This window comes from Lithobates pipiens, unplaced genomic scaffold (genome assembly GCF_037356315.1).
Source record: "Lithobates pipiens isolate NorthernLeopardFrog02 unplaced genomic scaffold, aLitPip1_a1.2 Scaffold_25, whole genome shotgun sequence".
NCBI classification, from domain to species: Eukaryota; Metazoa; Chordata; class Amphibia; order Anura; family Ranidae; genus Lithobates; species Lithobates pipiens.
The window spans coordinates 125,449,669-125,464,421 of record NW_027507787.1 but is presented as its reverse complement, the minus strand read 5'-3'; the positions used below and the strand labels follow the sequence as shown (position 1 = coordinate 125,464,421).

The 14,753-nt window shown below is 41.9% G+C and overlaps 1 protein-coding gene across 4 annotated transcripts in view; it reads right to left on the bottom strand.

Annotated features, from left to right (window-relative positions):
* TMEM72 (transmembrane protein 72) overlaps positions 1 to 14,753 on the bottom strand; it is a 123,036-nt gene that overhangs the window by 21,235 nt on the left and 87,048 nt on the right. For 3 of the 4 annotated variants that reach the window (XM_077454830.1, XM_077454832.1, XM_077454833.1), the window contains 2 exons: positions 12,399 to 12,470; positions 10,601 to 10,740 (listed from right to left, as the gene is read on the bottom strand). In XM_077454830.1, the coding sequence (XP_077310956.1) occupies positions 10,601 to 10,740; positions 12,399 to 12,470 (212 nt within the window). The remainder of the gene's footprint in view (positions 1 to 10,600; positions 10,741 to 12,398; positions 12,471 to 14,753) is intronic. The other variant, XM_077454831.1, reaches the window with a different exon arrangement.

Sequence of the window (14,753 nt, the reverse complement as noted above, 5' to 3'; positions counted from 1 at the left end):
ATCCCTAAGACTGCCAAAGTAGGAGTTGAGGGATTTGAATACTTAATTTGTTGAGTGAGTAAACCAAGTACTTGGATCAGAACTGTTCCAAAGCTGGGCCTCCTGAAAAACTAGGCAAGGTTGGAATTTTCATACAATACTCGGGACACTTATTTAGACTTCAGGAAGTATTCTTTGTTAACTAATTAAATACAATATAAAAATAGTGGAGCAATTTATAATGTTTTGTAAACAGTATATTTATAAAAGAGTACACATAGAAAGAGAAGTGAATTATGGAGCTAAGTAAGGGGAGGTTGTTGACATAGGGACTTGTGGATGGTTCCTGGGAAAAAGTTTCATTGGAGTCAGTGTAATAGAGAGATAGTGGCAGGCACATGGAGTCTGGCTGATCCCAAAGGAAGAATGGAAAACCTCATGATCTATGTAAAGAAGAAGGTGTGGGAAGCACCACTATCTAAGTGCAGTGTGTTATTGGCAGATTAAAAAAAGGATGTTAATAAAAATTTGCACTCACATTTATTGAAAAGTTCAAAACATGCATTCCTAATGGAGGAACTGCAGAGCTCGGCAGGGTCACGGCTGGGTCTCTAGGTTCAGGCTGTGGGAGCTGCTGGAAGGTGATGTTGGTCTAGCTGTGGAGTTGCCGTGGGTGGCGGTGGGTCAGCCATGAAGCAGAGGGCGGCTGGAGTATGTAACAGCCAGCTAACAGGATGGAGTGAAGGGATGGATGTCCAGATGTGTAGCTATCGGCTGGTGGGCTGGAGCAAAGGAGCAGCAGGCAAACTGAAGCTGGAGCTGAGATAGCGATATAGACAGGTACTAGGAGGAGGACGTGGGAGGTGTGGCTACGTGTTTCGGGGAAATATGGACTGTCCCTTTGTCAAACCATTCCATCCTATTGGTCTGAGTGCTTATAAAGGCAAAGTTGGAGGATACTGGGAGGGGGTATGCCAAAAAAAGGCAATCTGGCTAAACAGATTGAAACCGAAAAAAATAATTTTCTGATGCCAACATGGCAGCATACCTGTGATAGAGCTCTGCCCCTCAACCACTTCCTCAGGACCAATGAAAGGCATAAATAAAGGATTAGTTAGCCCCCCCTATTATTTTTTTCTTCAACCCTCAACGCACCAGTAAAGAGTAAGTACTACTATGTCCCCACCTCTTCCTCAGTGCAGTATCTATCTGGGTTCATCCTCTCCCAGTGCACAGTCCCAGTGCTCGGGCTGCTAAATGTGCTAAAAAGCCTGGGAGCCCCTTCTGTGGGTCTTGATGGGGCATGCAGTGTTTCCTCATTAAGAACAAAATCTGCCATTATGTAAGTGGCTGCGGTCTGGAGTTTGGGGGGGGGGCAGCTATTTCATTCCTTTTTTCTTTTGGCCCCTTGTACCACACAGGGGTGCCTTTCCCTTTATTTCCCAAACATATGTGTTTTCTCTTTATCTGTTGTCTTATTACATCTTTTCTTGCCTCCCTTTGTCTCCATTGTTGGAAAGTTTTTACTTTTTTGTTGCCCTCTTGCTTGCCCGGGCGGAGATCCATGCCACACTGCCTGGGACATCCACTGTGTCCCTATAGGGCCAGAGGAGCGACCCAGTGCTGCTTTTCTTTACCAAGGTCACTCTTGATGATGTATTCCAGCCCCATCGGGGCCGCACATGCACGCTGGCCAGCAGGGAAGGTTTGGCGCCATTTTGGTTTGGGGCAAGGGATGCTTTCTTGTTATCAGTGGATGGGGAGTCTGGGGGGTATCTCGCTCTCCTGGGGCAATTGTTTGTTGGACATTGCACAGCCTTCTTAATATGGCTCCTGGCTGTGTTTCCTTCCTAGTCTGAATCAGCAGGCTTTCCTCTGGCACCCTCTGCTGTTATTTCCAAGTATAGCACCCCCCAAAAATCTGTGGGAATATTTATTTAGTTTTTCCTTGGGATTTTTACATCTTAATACTAATAATAATTAATTATTATTATTAATTAAATTAATAATTAATAATAATTAATAATCTGTTACTGTTTTCCTTTCTAGCTATCCTCATTTCAGCTGGTCATCCAATTTTAACTCAAACCGTGAGTAACCGCTTATGCAAAAAGACCCTTAAATTCAAAGGAAGGGGGCCACCTTGTCGGCAAGTTTTCAAAAAGGGTGCCTTTTTATGCGGATTGCTTATTTCAATCCCGCATGCTCATACTCTCAAAAAATCAATAGCCAGAGCGGACAGACGTTCTTCAGAAGAGCCCTAGATGCCACTCCCACTCAAGGAAAAAATGTCAACATTTCTTACCTCCTCTTCCCCAAAGCAATGCCAGCACCCCAGCAAAAGTCCTGCAGGGCATATGGTGCAGTATCTATGCCCAATAGATTGGAGGTGTATAGGCTGGAGGAGTTTGCAGTCAACGCCCAAATATTATCATTTTTAAAGAGGGTGGCGCAAGATTCTATTTCAAACTCACTGCAATTATCCTGGCCAGGCAGCCCCCCGCCCCCCTTTAGGTGCCAGTCAAACCCCTGGAAGAGCAACCCGGCAGGTAGCGCTCAACATCTTAGTTCTGCTACCCTGGTGAGTGGGCAGCCTCCAGACAATAGTAGGTCCTCTTCATCAGAGAAAAACTCAGAGCTGCTTGGTTTTAGTTTTTCCTTTATGGAATCATGCATCCAGGCAAGCAAGCAGTCTATTACATTGGTAAAGAGACAAAGTCGTATTTTCCCTTTCTTCAAAACGGCAATCCCTTTTCTGTTCATGGAAGAAATTAAAACAGGTAATAAAGCAGGAATGGCAAAAGACTGAAGAGAGATTCTCCTTCAATCCTCTATACAAGTTATATCCATGTCAGAAATCAGATATAGCATTGCTTGAATTCCTGTGATTGAATAGATGCGGCTGTAGTCCAGTAAAAAGGCAGCTGGGGGGGCCTGCCGTCCGCCAGTCACCCTTCCCTCTGTGGCTAATGCTCTAGGGTTTTGGATCCTAGATATAGAAGCAGGAGTTGAACAGGTAATCCATAAAGCTGATATCAGTCAGGCGGTCATGGCTAAGAAGGCCCTATGGTTGATACCCTGGGCTGTGTTTGCTTCTTCAAAGCATAATTGGTGTAAGATACCTTATGACAGAAAATCTCTGTTCGGCAGTAAGCAGGAGACAGCCATATCAGGAATGACAGGAGGTAAGTCTGGTCTGATCCCAAGCAAAATGAGAAGCAAAAGGGATCAAAATTTTCACCCACCAGATTCAGCTCCTCTAGTTCCAGTGAGATTAGAACCAGCTGTAAGGCCTGGGCCCCAGGTAGAGGATGGAAGTGAACACAGGCAATCTTTCTCAAGCACCCGAGTAAAAAAAAAAACTTGAATGTGCTGCAGGAACCCACTAAGCCCTCTTGATGAGCACATGACCAGACTCTCACAATAGGAGCTAGATTGGCACATTCGTAAGTATCTGGAAAGCAGATTCTTGGGTGAAGGTATCAGTCACTCATGGTCATTTTGGGAAATTCCTCACTGCTCTTCCTCCAGACCATTTCATTTCCACCAAGCTGCAAGATTCGCCTCAAAAAATAAGGTGGGTTTGCTATAATACATACAGACACCCCCCCCCCCCCCCCCCTTTGGACTTTGGAGGAAGGACTACTTAGTCTTCTGTCACATCCTAATTTAAAATTGATTTGCCACCCTGTCAGCTAGTTATTTATCACAGGTATGCTGCCATATTGGTGTCAGGAAAATGGAATACTTACTTACTGTAGCACAGAAGAAATGTTTGAGAAATCCATATCAATAAAATAATTTACAAAATAACTAAATAATAAAGGGAAAAAGAAAAAATATAAATAATAACAAATATGATTGTGAAGATGAAGAAAGAAATAAACTGAAATAGGAATATGTTAGTTATCAAAAAACAGAGTGCAATTGGGAGATGTTTGTACATTAAGCCAGAAAGAGGATTGACATTGTTAAGTTACAGTATATTAGATACATCTTCGACAGATATCTTTCTAGCCTAATGCACAAAAATTTCCAAAATACAATCGTGTTTCTTGATAACTAACATATTTCTTTTTCAGTTAATTTTTTCTTCACCTGCCCAATCATTTTGTTCCCCCACACAATTGTACTTCTGTACAAGAATCCTCCCATTTTTTTCCCCATCGGACGTTTAATATTTCCTGAAATTATTTTTAATTTTTTTTATTTTTTCCTTTTATTTTTATATGTTTTCCTTTTTTATTTTTTATTTTTTTGCAAAATGTTTTATTGCTATGGATTTCCCAAACACTTTTTTTGTGCTAGAAGGCGAGATATATACAACAGATAAAAGTGCTTTTTTCCATTTCAATCTGTTTAGCAAGATTGCCTTTTTTTTTTGCACACCCCCACCCAGTTCCCTTCCCCTTTGCCTTTATTAGCATTTAAACCAAAAGGACCACATGGTTTGACAAAGGGGCGCTCCTTCTTGCCCCAAAAGGCATAGCCACAATCCCACGCCTCCCACATCCTCCTCCTGGAACCTGCCTGCATTTCTGTCTTGGCTCCAGCTTTGCTTTGCCTCAGGCTCCTTTGCTCCAGCCTGCCAGCTGACTGTTACATACTCCAGCTGCCCTCTGCCTTGTGGCTGACCTGCCGCCACCCACAAATCCTCCACAGCCAGACCAACATCACCTTCCAGCAGCTCCCACAGCCCAAACCTTGAGATCCAGCTGCGACCCTACCGAGCTCTGCAGTTTCTCCATTAGGAATACTGTACATGTTTTAACGCTTCAATAAACGTGATTGCAAATTTTTATTAACATGCTTGTTTTTATCTGCCAATAACACACTGCACTTAGATGGTGGAGCCTCCCAAAATGATTTTATTTGTAAAACACTAAATCTGCCATTCACCATATATTCACTGCAGGTGTCTTTTCCTGGTGCATGTGTTTTAAATAGCAGTGATCGATTCTTTACCAGTGAATGCTTGGTGAAAATCCCATTTACTCTTGAGTGGAATTATAGGGGTCTGATAATGTTGAGTTACATATATTTGTAAATTTGAATTTGTAATGCACTTTCTTGCTTTTTTTTTAGACACAGAGCTTTCAGTCTATGATGACCTTCACCGGGAGATAAGAAACAACAGTTTACTCCCTTTTTGCTCTGAGAAATGGACAGTCTTAACTAGCTGGTCTGATCCAGTACCGTCATAGCAATGCCCATGTTTTCTTTCACTTTCTATCAGTCACATGATGTAACCACCTACTTAACTGTTCCCTTGCTGTTAAGAATATATGAATGCTGATTGGACTAAATATACGGTCACACCTATAACACGCCTAGACCTTATGCCTATTCATACGTATAAAATTGTATAGCCTGTAGATGTAGCCTCAGAAACACTTTAACTTTACTACTTTATTAAGAACTGTGTTGTGTCTCTCCACTGCAGTGTATGAATAAAGAACTACTTATACTTTACAAAGATCTGGATCTACTATCTCATCTGAATGTCTTGTTTTGGAGACTCCCTAACCTGATTTAACACTATCTATTAGGCCCCTAAGGATCATATTAATAAAGGATTCATTAGCAAATTCGTCAGGCTTTTTTTTTTATTAAAACAAAATAGAACTCAGTTTCATCACTATGCAGAATTCAGGCAAATTCGCTTACAACATTTGACATAAGCCCAGTGCACACATTTTTATAAATAGGGTAAATGTGACTGAGTAATGTTAGGTGAATGTACAGTAGATCAACTGCCCAGAATGATTCACTAGTGAATTTATTAGCCAATGCTTTTTAAAAATATATGCCTACTATTTACATTTAATCGACTGCCATGTACAGCTCTGTGTTTAAAATATCTTTACAAGCTAAACACTCCATAGCTCAGCAGACACAAGGATTGATTTACTAAAACTGGAGAGTGCAAAACCTGCTGTAACTCTGAATAGAAACCAATCAGCTTCCACTTTTTCTTGTCAAACCTTCATTGAACAAGCTGAAATTAGAAGCTAATTGGCAACCATGCACAGCTGTACCAGATTTTGCACTTTTCAGTATTAATAAATCAACCCCACAATTTCACCAGCATATAGAAATGTACCAACATATGACAATAATCTAAATTACAAAGTAACATGTTTAAGCCCTTGTACACGCGGTCGGACATTCCGACGGAAAATGTCCGATCGGACAGTGTTGTGGGATAATCCGACTGTGTGGTGGCTCCATCGGACTGTTTCCATCGGAATATCCGACGGACAAAGTTTTAGAGCTGGGCTGTAAAACTTTCCGACAACATGATCCGATCGGACTTAGTCCGATTGTGTGTAGAGAATTCCGATCGGATAAAGTGCCACGCATGCTCAGATCAAATTCCTAGACCAAAGCTATTGGCTACTAGCCTGAACGTAGTCCCATCGTAATGAAATAACGTCATCACGTTCTGAACGATCGGATTTTCCGACAAATTTGTCCGACTGTGTGTATGCAACAGTTTCGGACAAAATCCATCGGACAAAATACAACGGATTTAGTTGTCGGAATGTCCGACCGTGTGTATAAGGGCTTACACATTTTTGATGTGCCCCGGTGCGTTTTTTATGCGTTTCTGGATGCATTCCAGGTGCTTGTTTTCTTCTTTTTTTCCAGTTTTTTTTTTTCACTATACTAGCGTCCAGTTTGTTGCATTTTTGATGCGTTCCAGTGCATTTAGATTTTACTGAGTTCCAGTACAGTCCAGTGCAGTATGTTCTACTTTTTTTACTGGAATTAGAAAGCCCTGGAACTGACCACATTGGTGTGAACTATGCCATTGGAAACCATATAACCTACTTTCCATGTGTTTTTGATGCAGAAAAAAACGCACTGGAATGCATGTAGTGTGAACTGGCTCTCAATCCATTTAAAATTATGGTTTACATGCAGATCTCCTTTTGCCCATTCCAACAGCCTACCTATTTTTGTTTTGTGGCCTAGTGGTAATAAAAGCAAAACTTCTGGTGTATTGAATGCACATCATAAAATGGTTATATAGTGGATAACTTATATAATACCTAGTTGGTCCACTGTTAAAATGTAATATGGAGTAATATCCTAAGTTTTTTTTAAAGAAAATCATGCCTAACAATGTCTGTAGCAATCCACTGGTAAATAGCATTGCACCCCTTACTATGTGCAGTTGTATTAATGGGCAGCAATGTCCATGGATCTAGGGTATTTCTCTGTTCCTTCCAGGCTGCCACCCAAAAGCAAATATGTATTTTATTGCAGTTTACCAGTTCTTAGATGTGGTGGCTGCATTTTCTTTAGACCGTCTTTCTTTTTATTTCACCTGGTGATCCTGCCAATAAGTCTGTTGTTTTTCAACAGAACAAGCTGTCCTGCAGATGTAGCAGCTAGAGGGTTGAGTCAAACCATTTACCACTAACAGGGGTGCTTACAATGATCAAATTTTATTTATGGAAAATCTTTACCCTAACAGGAAAGAACAGCTGCTGTGACTTATAAAAGTGTTAGCTGGAATTGGGCTCCAATCAGTTTAGTGCAGGGGTGCCCAACTATTTGAGCGAGGGCCACTTAAGCGACTTGGTAACCGATCGCGGGCCACAATGAGCAGAGCAGGTGGATGACAGGTCCATGCAGAGTGGACACGGACACAGCCCACTCTTCCCTATGGGTCCTCCGATCCGTTCAACCACGACGGAAGGGGACTTTTTTTTTGTTTTTGTTTTTTAGCGAATCAGATTGGAGGTAGGCAGGTGTGAATGCACACAAATCTGTTTACATCTGCTGTTTCATAGAGGTGAATGGAGGGTCCGATTGTGTGAAAGGGGCCTTTCACACTAATGCAGCGCAGGACACCTGTGTCTTTCCTGCGGGTTACCTACACTTTGCCATAGACTTCTATTATATCCTGCAGGTATGGTGCACTTTCTGAAAGCTCACCAAACCCGCAGGTAATAACAGAAGTCTATGCCTCAGTGCAGGTAACCTGAAGGTGCACTGCACCTGTGGATCACTTTGAAAGCAGCCCAGTAACCAATCCGCAGATATGCCCATATATACACTGCAATTTTAGTAATAAACTGACCTTTAATAACAGTTTTCCATTCATGTATCGCCTGCTGTTGCTGTTCCCAGCAGAGTGCATTTGGTATCACTCCGCCTGTGGCAGGAGACAGTGCTATACAGGAAGCATCGGCTTATACAGCTCTGCTCCACAGCCGCTTGCTTTGCCGGCTTCATTAATAACACAGATGCTCTAGGATGGTGGGTCTGCAACCCATGATCTGGGCTTGCCAATCCGCCATCCCACAGAAGGAGGTTGCGGGCCACATCAGAGGGCTCTGCGGGCCACATGTGGCCCCCGGGCCACTGGTTGGGCACCCCTGGTTTAGTGTATCTAAATCATCTAGTACATCTAAAGCCCCGTACACACGAGCGGACTTTTCAACATCCAAAGTCCGACGGACTGAGTCCGTCAGACTATTCGATCGTGTGTGGGCTGCAACGGACTTTTGACTCGCCAAAGTCCGAAGGACTTTAGAATATAGAACATGCTTCAAATTTTTCCGAAGGAACTCCGCCGGACCCGGTCCCTTCGAAAAATTCGCTCGTGTGTATGCTATTCCGATGGACTAAAACCGACGCTAGGGCAGCTATTGGCTACTGGCTATGAACTTCCTTATTCGAATCCAGTCGTACGTCATCACGTTCGAATCCGTCGGAGTTTAGTGTGATTGTGTGTGGCCAAGTCCGCTCAGCCGAAAAGTCCGTCAGAACTCCGTCGGAACTCCGGCAGAACTCCGGCAGAACTCCGACGGAACTCCGACGGAACTCCTTCGGAAGTCTGTCGGACATAAGTCCTCTCGTGTGTACGGGGCTTAACACTCCCCTATCCCCAGACTGACAATGCTGCTGTCCAAAGGGGTCTCGGTTGTGCCTTCATCTAGAGCAGCCTTTCTCAACCTTTTCAACACAGAGGAACCCTTGAAATAGTTCTCCGGTCTCAGGGAACCCCTGCTAAAAATTTGAAATCTACAAGTCATGATACATTAGTGTGATGGTCAGTAGGAAGAATGGTCCTTACACTTGTGGTCATTGGGAAGAATTACCTCCTTATAGATAGTTAAAAAGATCAATGGTATCAGTGGGAACTTATCTGAGAGGTAGAAATTGCCCATCAGCCTCTGGAGGAACCCTAGTTGAGAATCACTGATCTAGAGTGTAGGCACTCTAATACAGGAGCTGTGTCTAGATGATAATGTGAAAACAGAGAGAAAAGAAGCCTGAAAAAAACAAATGTAGCCACCACAGCTAATGATTAGTAAGCTACAATATTTTATATTTTTCTGTTTAATACCTCATTAAGGTTCATTCACAGTGGTGTACCGATATGTACACCTGTGCAAAGAGACTGTCTTCACCTGTGCAAGATGCAGGTATTCTGTGCAGACCCATGCAGGCAGCCTGCCTGAGTTCTGATCCTTGCATCAAACCCACATGGGAGTACATTTCAGGAAGCATCTGCAGATCCGTGCAGGTCTGTGCAGCCAGCCAACTGTCATTGAACTAAACAGACTGCCTACACAGGTCTGGACAGTACAACTGTGCATTCCACGTGGGTGAAGATGGCCTCTTTGCATGGGGGGTATGGATTGGTACGTCCATGTGTACAATGAACTCTAATGCCGCGTACACACGAGCAGACTTTTCAACATCCAAAGTCCGAAGGACCGAGTCCGTCAGACTATCCGATCGTGTGTGGGCTGCAACGGACTTTTGATTCACCAAAGTCTGACGGACTTTAGAAATGAAGCATGCTTCAAATTTTCCCGACGGAACTCTGCCGGACCCGGTCCCCTTCGAAAAATCCGCTCGTGTGTATGCTACTCCGACGGACTAAAACCGACGCTAGGGCAGCTATTGGCTACTGGCTATGAACTTCCTTATTCGAGTCGGGTCTTACGTCATCACGTTCGAATCCGTCGGAGTTTAGTGTGATCGTGTGTGGCCAAGTCCGTTCGGCCGAAAAGTCTGTCAGAACTCCGTCGGAACTCAAGCAGAACTCCGGCGGAACTCCTTTGGAAGTCTGTCGGACATAAGTCCTCTCGTGTGTACGGGGCTTAAAGGTTTACAGTCTGTCAGAGAGAGTACATAATTCATTGTTTCAGTATCCCCTTGATTAGTTCAAAAAAGTTGACGTGGACCACCATTCAAAGCTTTTTTTAGTGAGGGAAAGTCCAACCTTTGGCAGTTGCCACTGGAACAAGTGACCTCAATGAAATATTTATCCTCACCTCCTGTTCCAGAGACAACTGTAAAATTGTATTGTAGATTTCCCATCACTTTCTATTTCAGTGGCAGTGGTCTATGGAGAGAAATTTAGAGTAAAACTTATAAATAGAAACACAGACAACAAGTATCTGACAGAAGTTCAAACTTTTTCCTGCTGTATCTGAAAGTAGAAAATAAGGTTTGCCTAGAAGTGATGATCTCTCCATAGACATTTCCTGGATCACAGCCCTGACAATGACCAAAAGTCAGCAATGGGGCAGTTCATAACATATATAAATGAATGATAACCTTAGGCAGGGGTACTACATTCTACTTTTCATACCTGGAATTGTGACATGCCAGACCAATACTGGGTGAAGGAAGCAGGCTATTGAAAGTATGCCATACCCCAGGAATTTTTGAAATCCTCCCATTCGTGCTGTTTTCCTTAAGCAAACGTACAGACGGGGTTCTGACTGCCACCTACATTGAAAGAGGCACATGTTTGTATTACGTTATATACAAAGCAGTATTTGACATAAAAGGAGGTTTCTATATTAACCACTTAAGGGCCGAGCCTCTTTTGGAGATTTGGTGTTTACAAGTTAAAAACAGTTTTTTTTTGCTAGAAAATTACTTAGAACCCCCATACATTATACATTTTTTTATAACATCCTAGAGAATAAAATGGCGGTTAATGCAATATTTTTTGTCACACCGTATTTGTGCAGCGGTCTTACAAGCACACTTTTTTCGGGAAAAAATACACTTTTTTTAATAAAAAAAAAAAAAAAGACAAGTAAAGTTAGCCCAATATTTTTTATATTGTAAAAGATAATGTCACGGCGAGTAAATTGATACCCAACATGTCACGCTTAAAAATTGCGCCCACACGTGGATTGGTGACAAACTTTTACCCTTAAAAATCTTCATAGGCAACGTTTAAAAAATTCAAAGGTTGCATGAGTTACAGAGGAGGTCTAGGGCTAGAATTATTGCTCTTGCTCTAATGATCACAGCGATACCTCACATGTGTGATTTGAACACTGTTTTCATATGCGGGCGCTGCTCACGTATGCGTTCCCTTCTGCACGCAAACTCAATGGGACGGGGCGCATTTAAAATGTTATTTTATCTTTTATTTTTTTATTTTTACAGTGTTCTTTAAAAAAAAAAAACATTCCTTGTAATGTCATAAAAAAGAAAAAAAGTCTATTTAACCTCCCTGGCGGTAATCCCGAGTCTGGCTCGGGTTAGGATTTTACTATCATAAGTGTTAACCCCGAGCCAGACTCGGGATCGCTTCGCTGGACACAGGGAGAAGTTACTTACCTTGTCCCCTAGATCCAGCGATGTCCTCAATGCTGTGTGATCGAGCTGTCCACCGCTCGATTCACACAGTGCCCGAATGCCGCCGAGCTCCGTTCCCTGCGACGTTAAGGTGCACAGGAGCGGAGATCGGTGCCAAATTCAAAAAAGTTAAAATACACAAAACACACACAGTGTCCCTAGTGGTCTGTGCAGTGCCCTGCATGCACTTTTATATTATAAATACTGTACCAAAAAGTGTCCCTTAAGGAAAAGTGATTTTAGACCAACTAGAAAACAGCGATAATAAATTATAATCACTTGCAGAACTGAGCGATAGCGATTTGTGGGGAAATTCGTCATCAAACACTAAATCTAATAACAGCAACAATTCTACAAACGAGCAAATTTCTGTGTTTTTGGATTTGATTACATTATTGAATAATTTTTATTATTATTTATTATATTATAAACTTTATCATACCCAGGATGTCTGCTAGATTCTGGTTTGAACAGAACTAATCATACCACCAGGGACGTTAAGAGCTATGGGCGAAAGTGATGTTTTTCCATCTTCCCTTCACTCATCTCCATACCTTACAGGACCCGATCGCCTCCGCCGCTACCCAATGGGTCCGGTAATCGGCGAAGAGTGGGGGGGGGCGTCCTCTCCTGCTGCCGATAAAAGTAATCTCACAGCAAATCTGCCACAGAGACCACTTATATCTGAAAGCTGCTGCCATAACAAGGATATCCCTCTTCAAAGTACCGATGTATAATGACGATGGGGAGTTCGTAAGCAGGTAATGAGCAAATTAAGACGCAGGTATTACCTTATGCATTGCGCTAGAAACATGTGTATGAAGAAAACCCCTTCACAGAATGACACTGCTGCTGATGAAAACCTGAAGCAGAAATACAGAGATAATGAAAGAATACAGAATCTGAATTCATGCATATAAAGTATAGCACAATAGAACAAACAGTATTCACAGTTACATAGTTAGCCATGTTGAAAAAAAAGATATAGGTCCATCCAGTTTAATCTACAGAGGAAAAAAAAATGTGATTCCATCTCATATTCCAAAAACTTCTGGACAGTGGGCAGAGCCATGTAGATTATTCCTTTTTGCCCCAGTGACTTACTGTACATCCAGATCCAAAGGTGTATATTACTGATATAGCCTAATATTATACCACCAACCATCTGTGGCGTAGTTGATGTGAGCGGTTTCTAGCCATGGTTGGTAAAAGGTTAGTTCATATATTCAATGTCCATGTGAGCATAATTACATCTATTAATCTAGTGTAATTATTCTGTATATGTTTACGTTCCTTTGTGTATAATATGTAAAAGATTTTATGAATAATTTATTTTAGTTGTATTTGTACATTATTGTGATACCTTAAAAAAATCTCTACCACCCACTATTGTTCATGTACTGTATGTATAATAATAATTGTGGTATCGATAACAGTAGGACCAGTCTTCTTTATTATGATTATTCCTAATATTATAGAGCCAATATTTCCACACTGCATACAGCTGTTGGCTATCATCAGTGTAGTAAATGCACTGATATGCATAATGTTTTGGGAAACACCTTTTTGTCACCAAGCCCTACAAAAAAATTATAATAAAAAAAAACCCCCATAATTCCTGATTACTGTTCCGAACTTAAAATTATTTTTTCTACAGTGGAAGACATATTTTATCATTTCACAATATAGATTTTCATAGTTTCATAGTTAGTAAGGTTAAATGAAGACACCAGTCCATCCAGTTCAACCTGAGTGTGTACAATTGTCCCTATCCCTGTACATCGTGGTCGTGGTTGGGATTTGAACCAGCGACCCTTCTTACTGCTAGGTGAGAGTGCTAACCACTACACCACTGTGCCGCCTCATGCTGTTTTCTACTTTCTACTATTTTCTGTAGTTCAAATATTTTTGTGGACAATTTTGCATGGTAAATGAACAGTAATAATAAGAACATTTTGAAGCTGGTTCATGGTAACCATGCATGTTGGGACACCCTTTTATAGATTTATGGTTCTAAAATGGGCGGTATGCTAAATATTGAAAGGTTACTATCTGATTAATTGCATGGGCACAGGTTTCTAAGAATGAGCTATAAGGTCCATGTGAAATGAGTAACACTGCTGAATAAACCAGGCAAGGGAGCAACTTCACCAATGGTAAACACTATTGCTGGCCTGGAATGCTGCAGACTCACTAGTTAGATAGGGGGCAGTCAGAAAACTACACCTTGTTGATTTGGCTAGTGAATAAGTGATTTCATAGGAAAAGGTAAGTGGCTTGTCAGTAATCCTGTCCCTGGCTAGTTGTCATCAGTGACAAGATTGTTCACCAGCCCTAGAAAGTTAGAGCCAGTGGTGGCCCCTTTCAGAACCATGGACACATGGACTCCAATGGCAGGGGTGGGAGGGGGTGTTATTTTTTAAGCACCCGATTAGAGCTTCAAAAAAGGTGGGCTCTGGGCACAGAGAGTGCGCCCTGATCCCACCAAATTGTGTGACCAAAGCAAAATCATTTTTACTATTTTCACACCACAATGCCTCCCCACCAACCAGGAGGCAGGTCAGTGAGACCTGTTTCCTGATTGACTAAAGCACCAGGCTATTGGATGCCCAGCGCTTTGGCAGAAAAGGAACAAAGCAGAGGAAGCATGAGGAGTGAGTTGCTGATCTATATAGCCTATCTGTGATGCTGATCTATATACCCTAGCTGTGATAGTTATATAGTTACATAGTTAGGTTGAAAAAAGACACAAGTCCATCCAGTTCAACCTTAAAAACAATAAATAAATAAAATAAAAAATATCATACAATCCAATATACCCAATTATATACCCACAGTTGATCCAGAGGAAGGAAAAACCACAGCAGAGAATGCTCCAATTTGCTACAACAGGGGAAAAAAATTACTTTCTGATCCCCCAAGAGGCAATCGGATTTTTCCTGGGTCAACTTTACCTACAAATGTTAGTATCCAGTTATATTATGTACATTCAGTAAAGTAAAGGCCTTTCTTAAAGCAATCTACTGAGCTGGCCAGAACCACCTCTGTCGGGAGTCTATTCCACATTTTCACAGCTCTTACTGTGAAGAAACCTTTCCGTATTTGGAGATGAAATCTCTTTTCCTCTAGACGTAAATAGTGCCTCC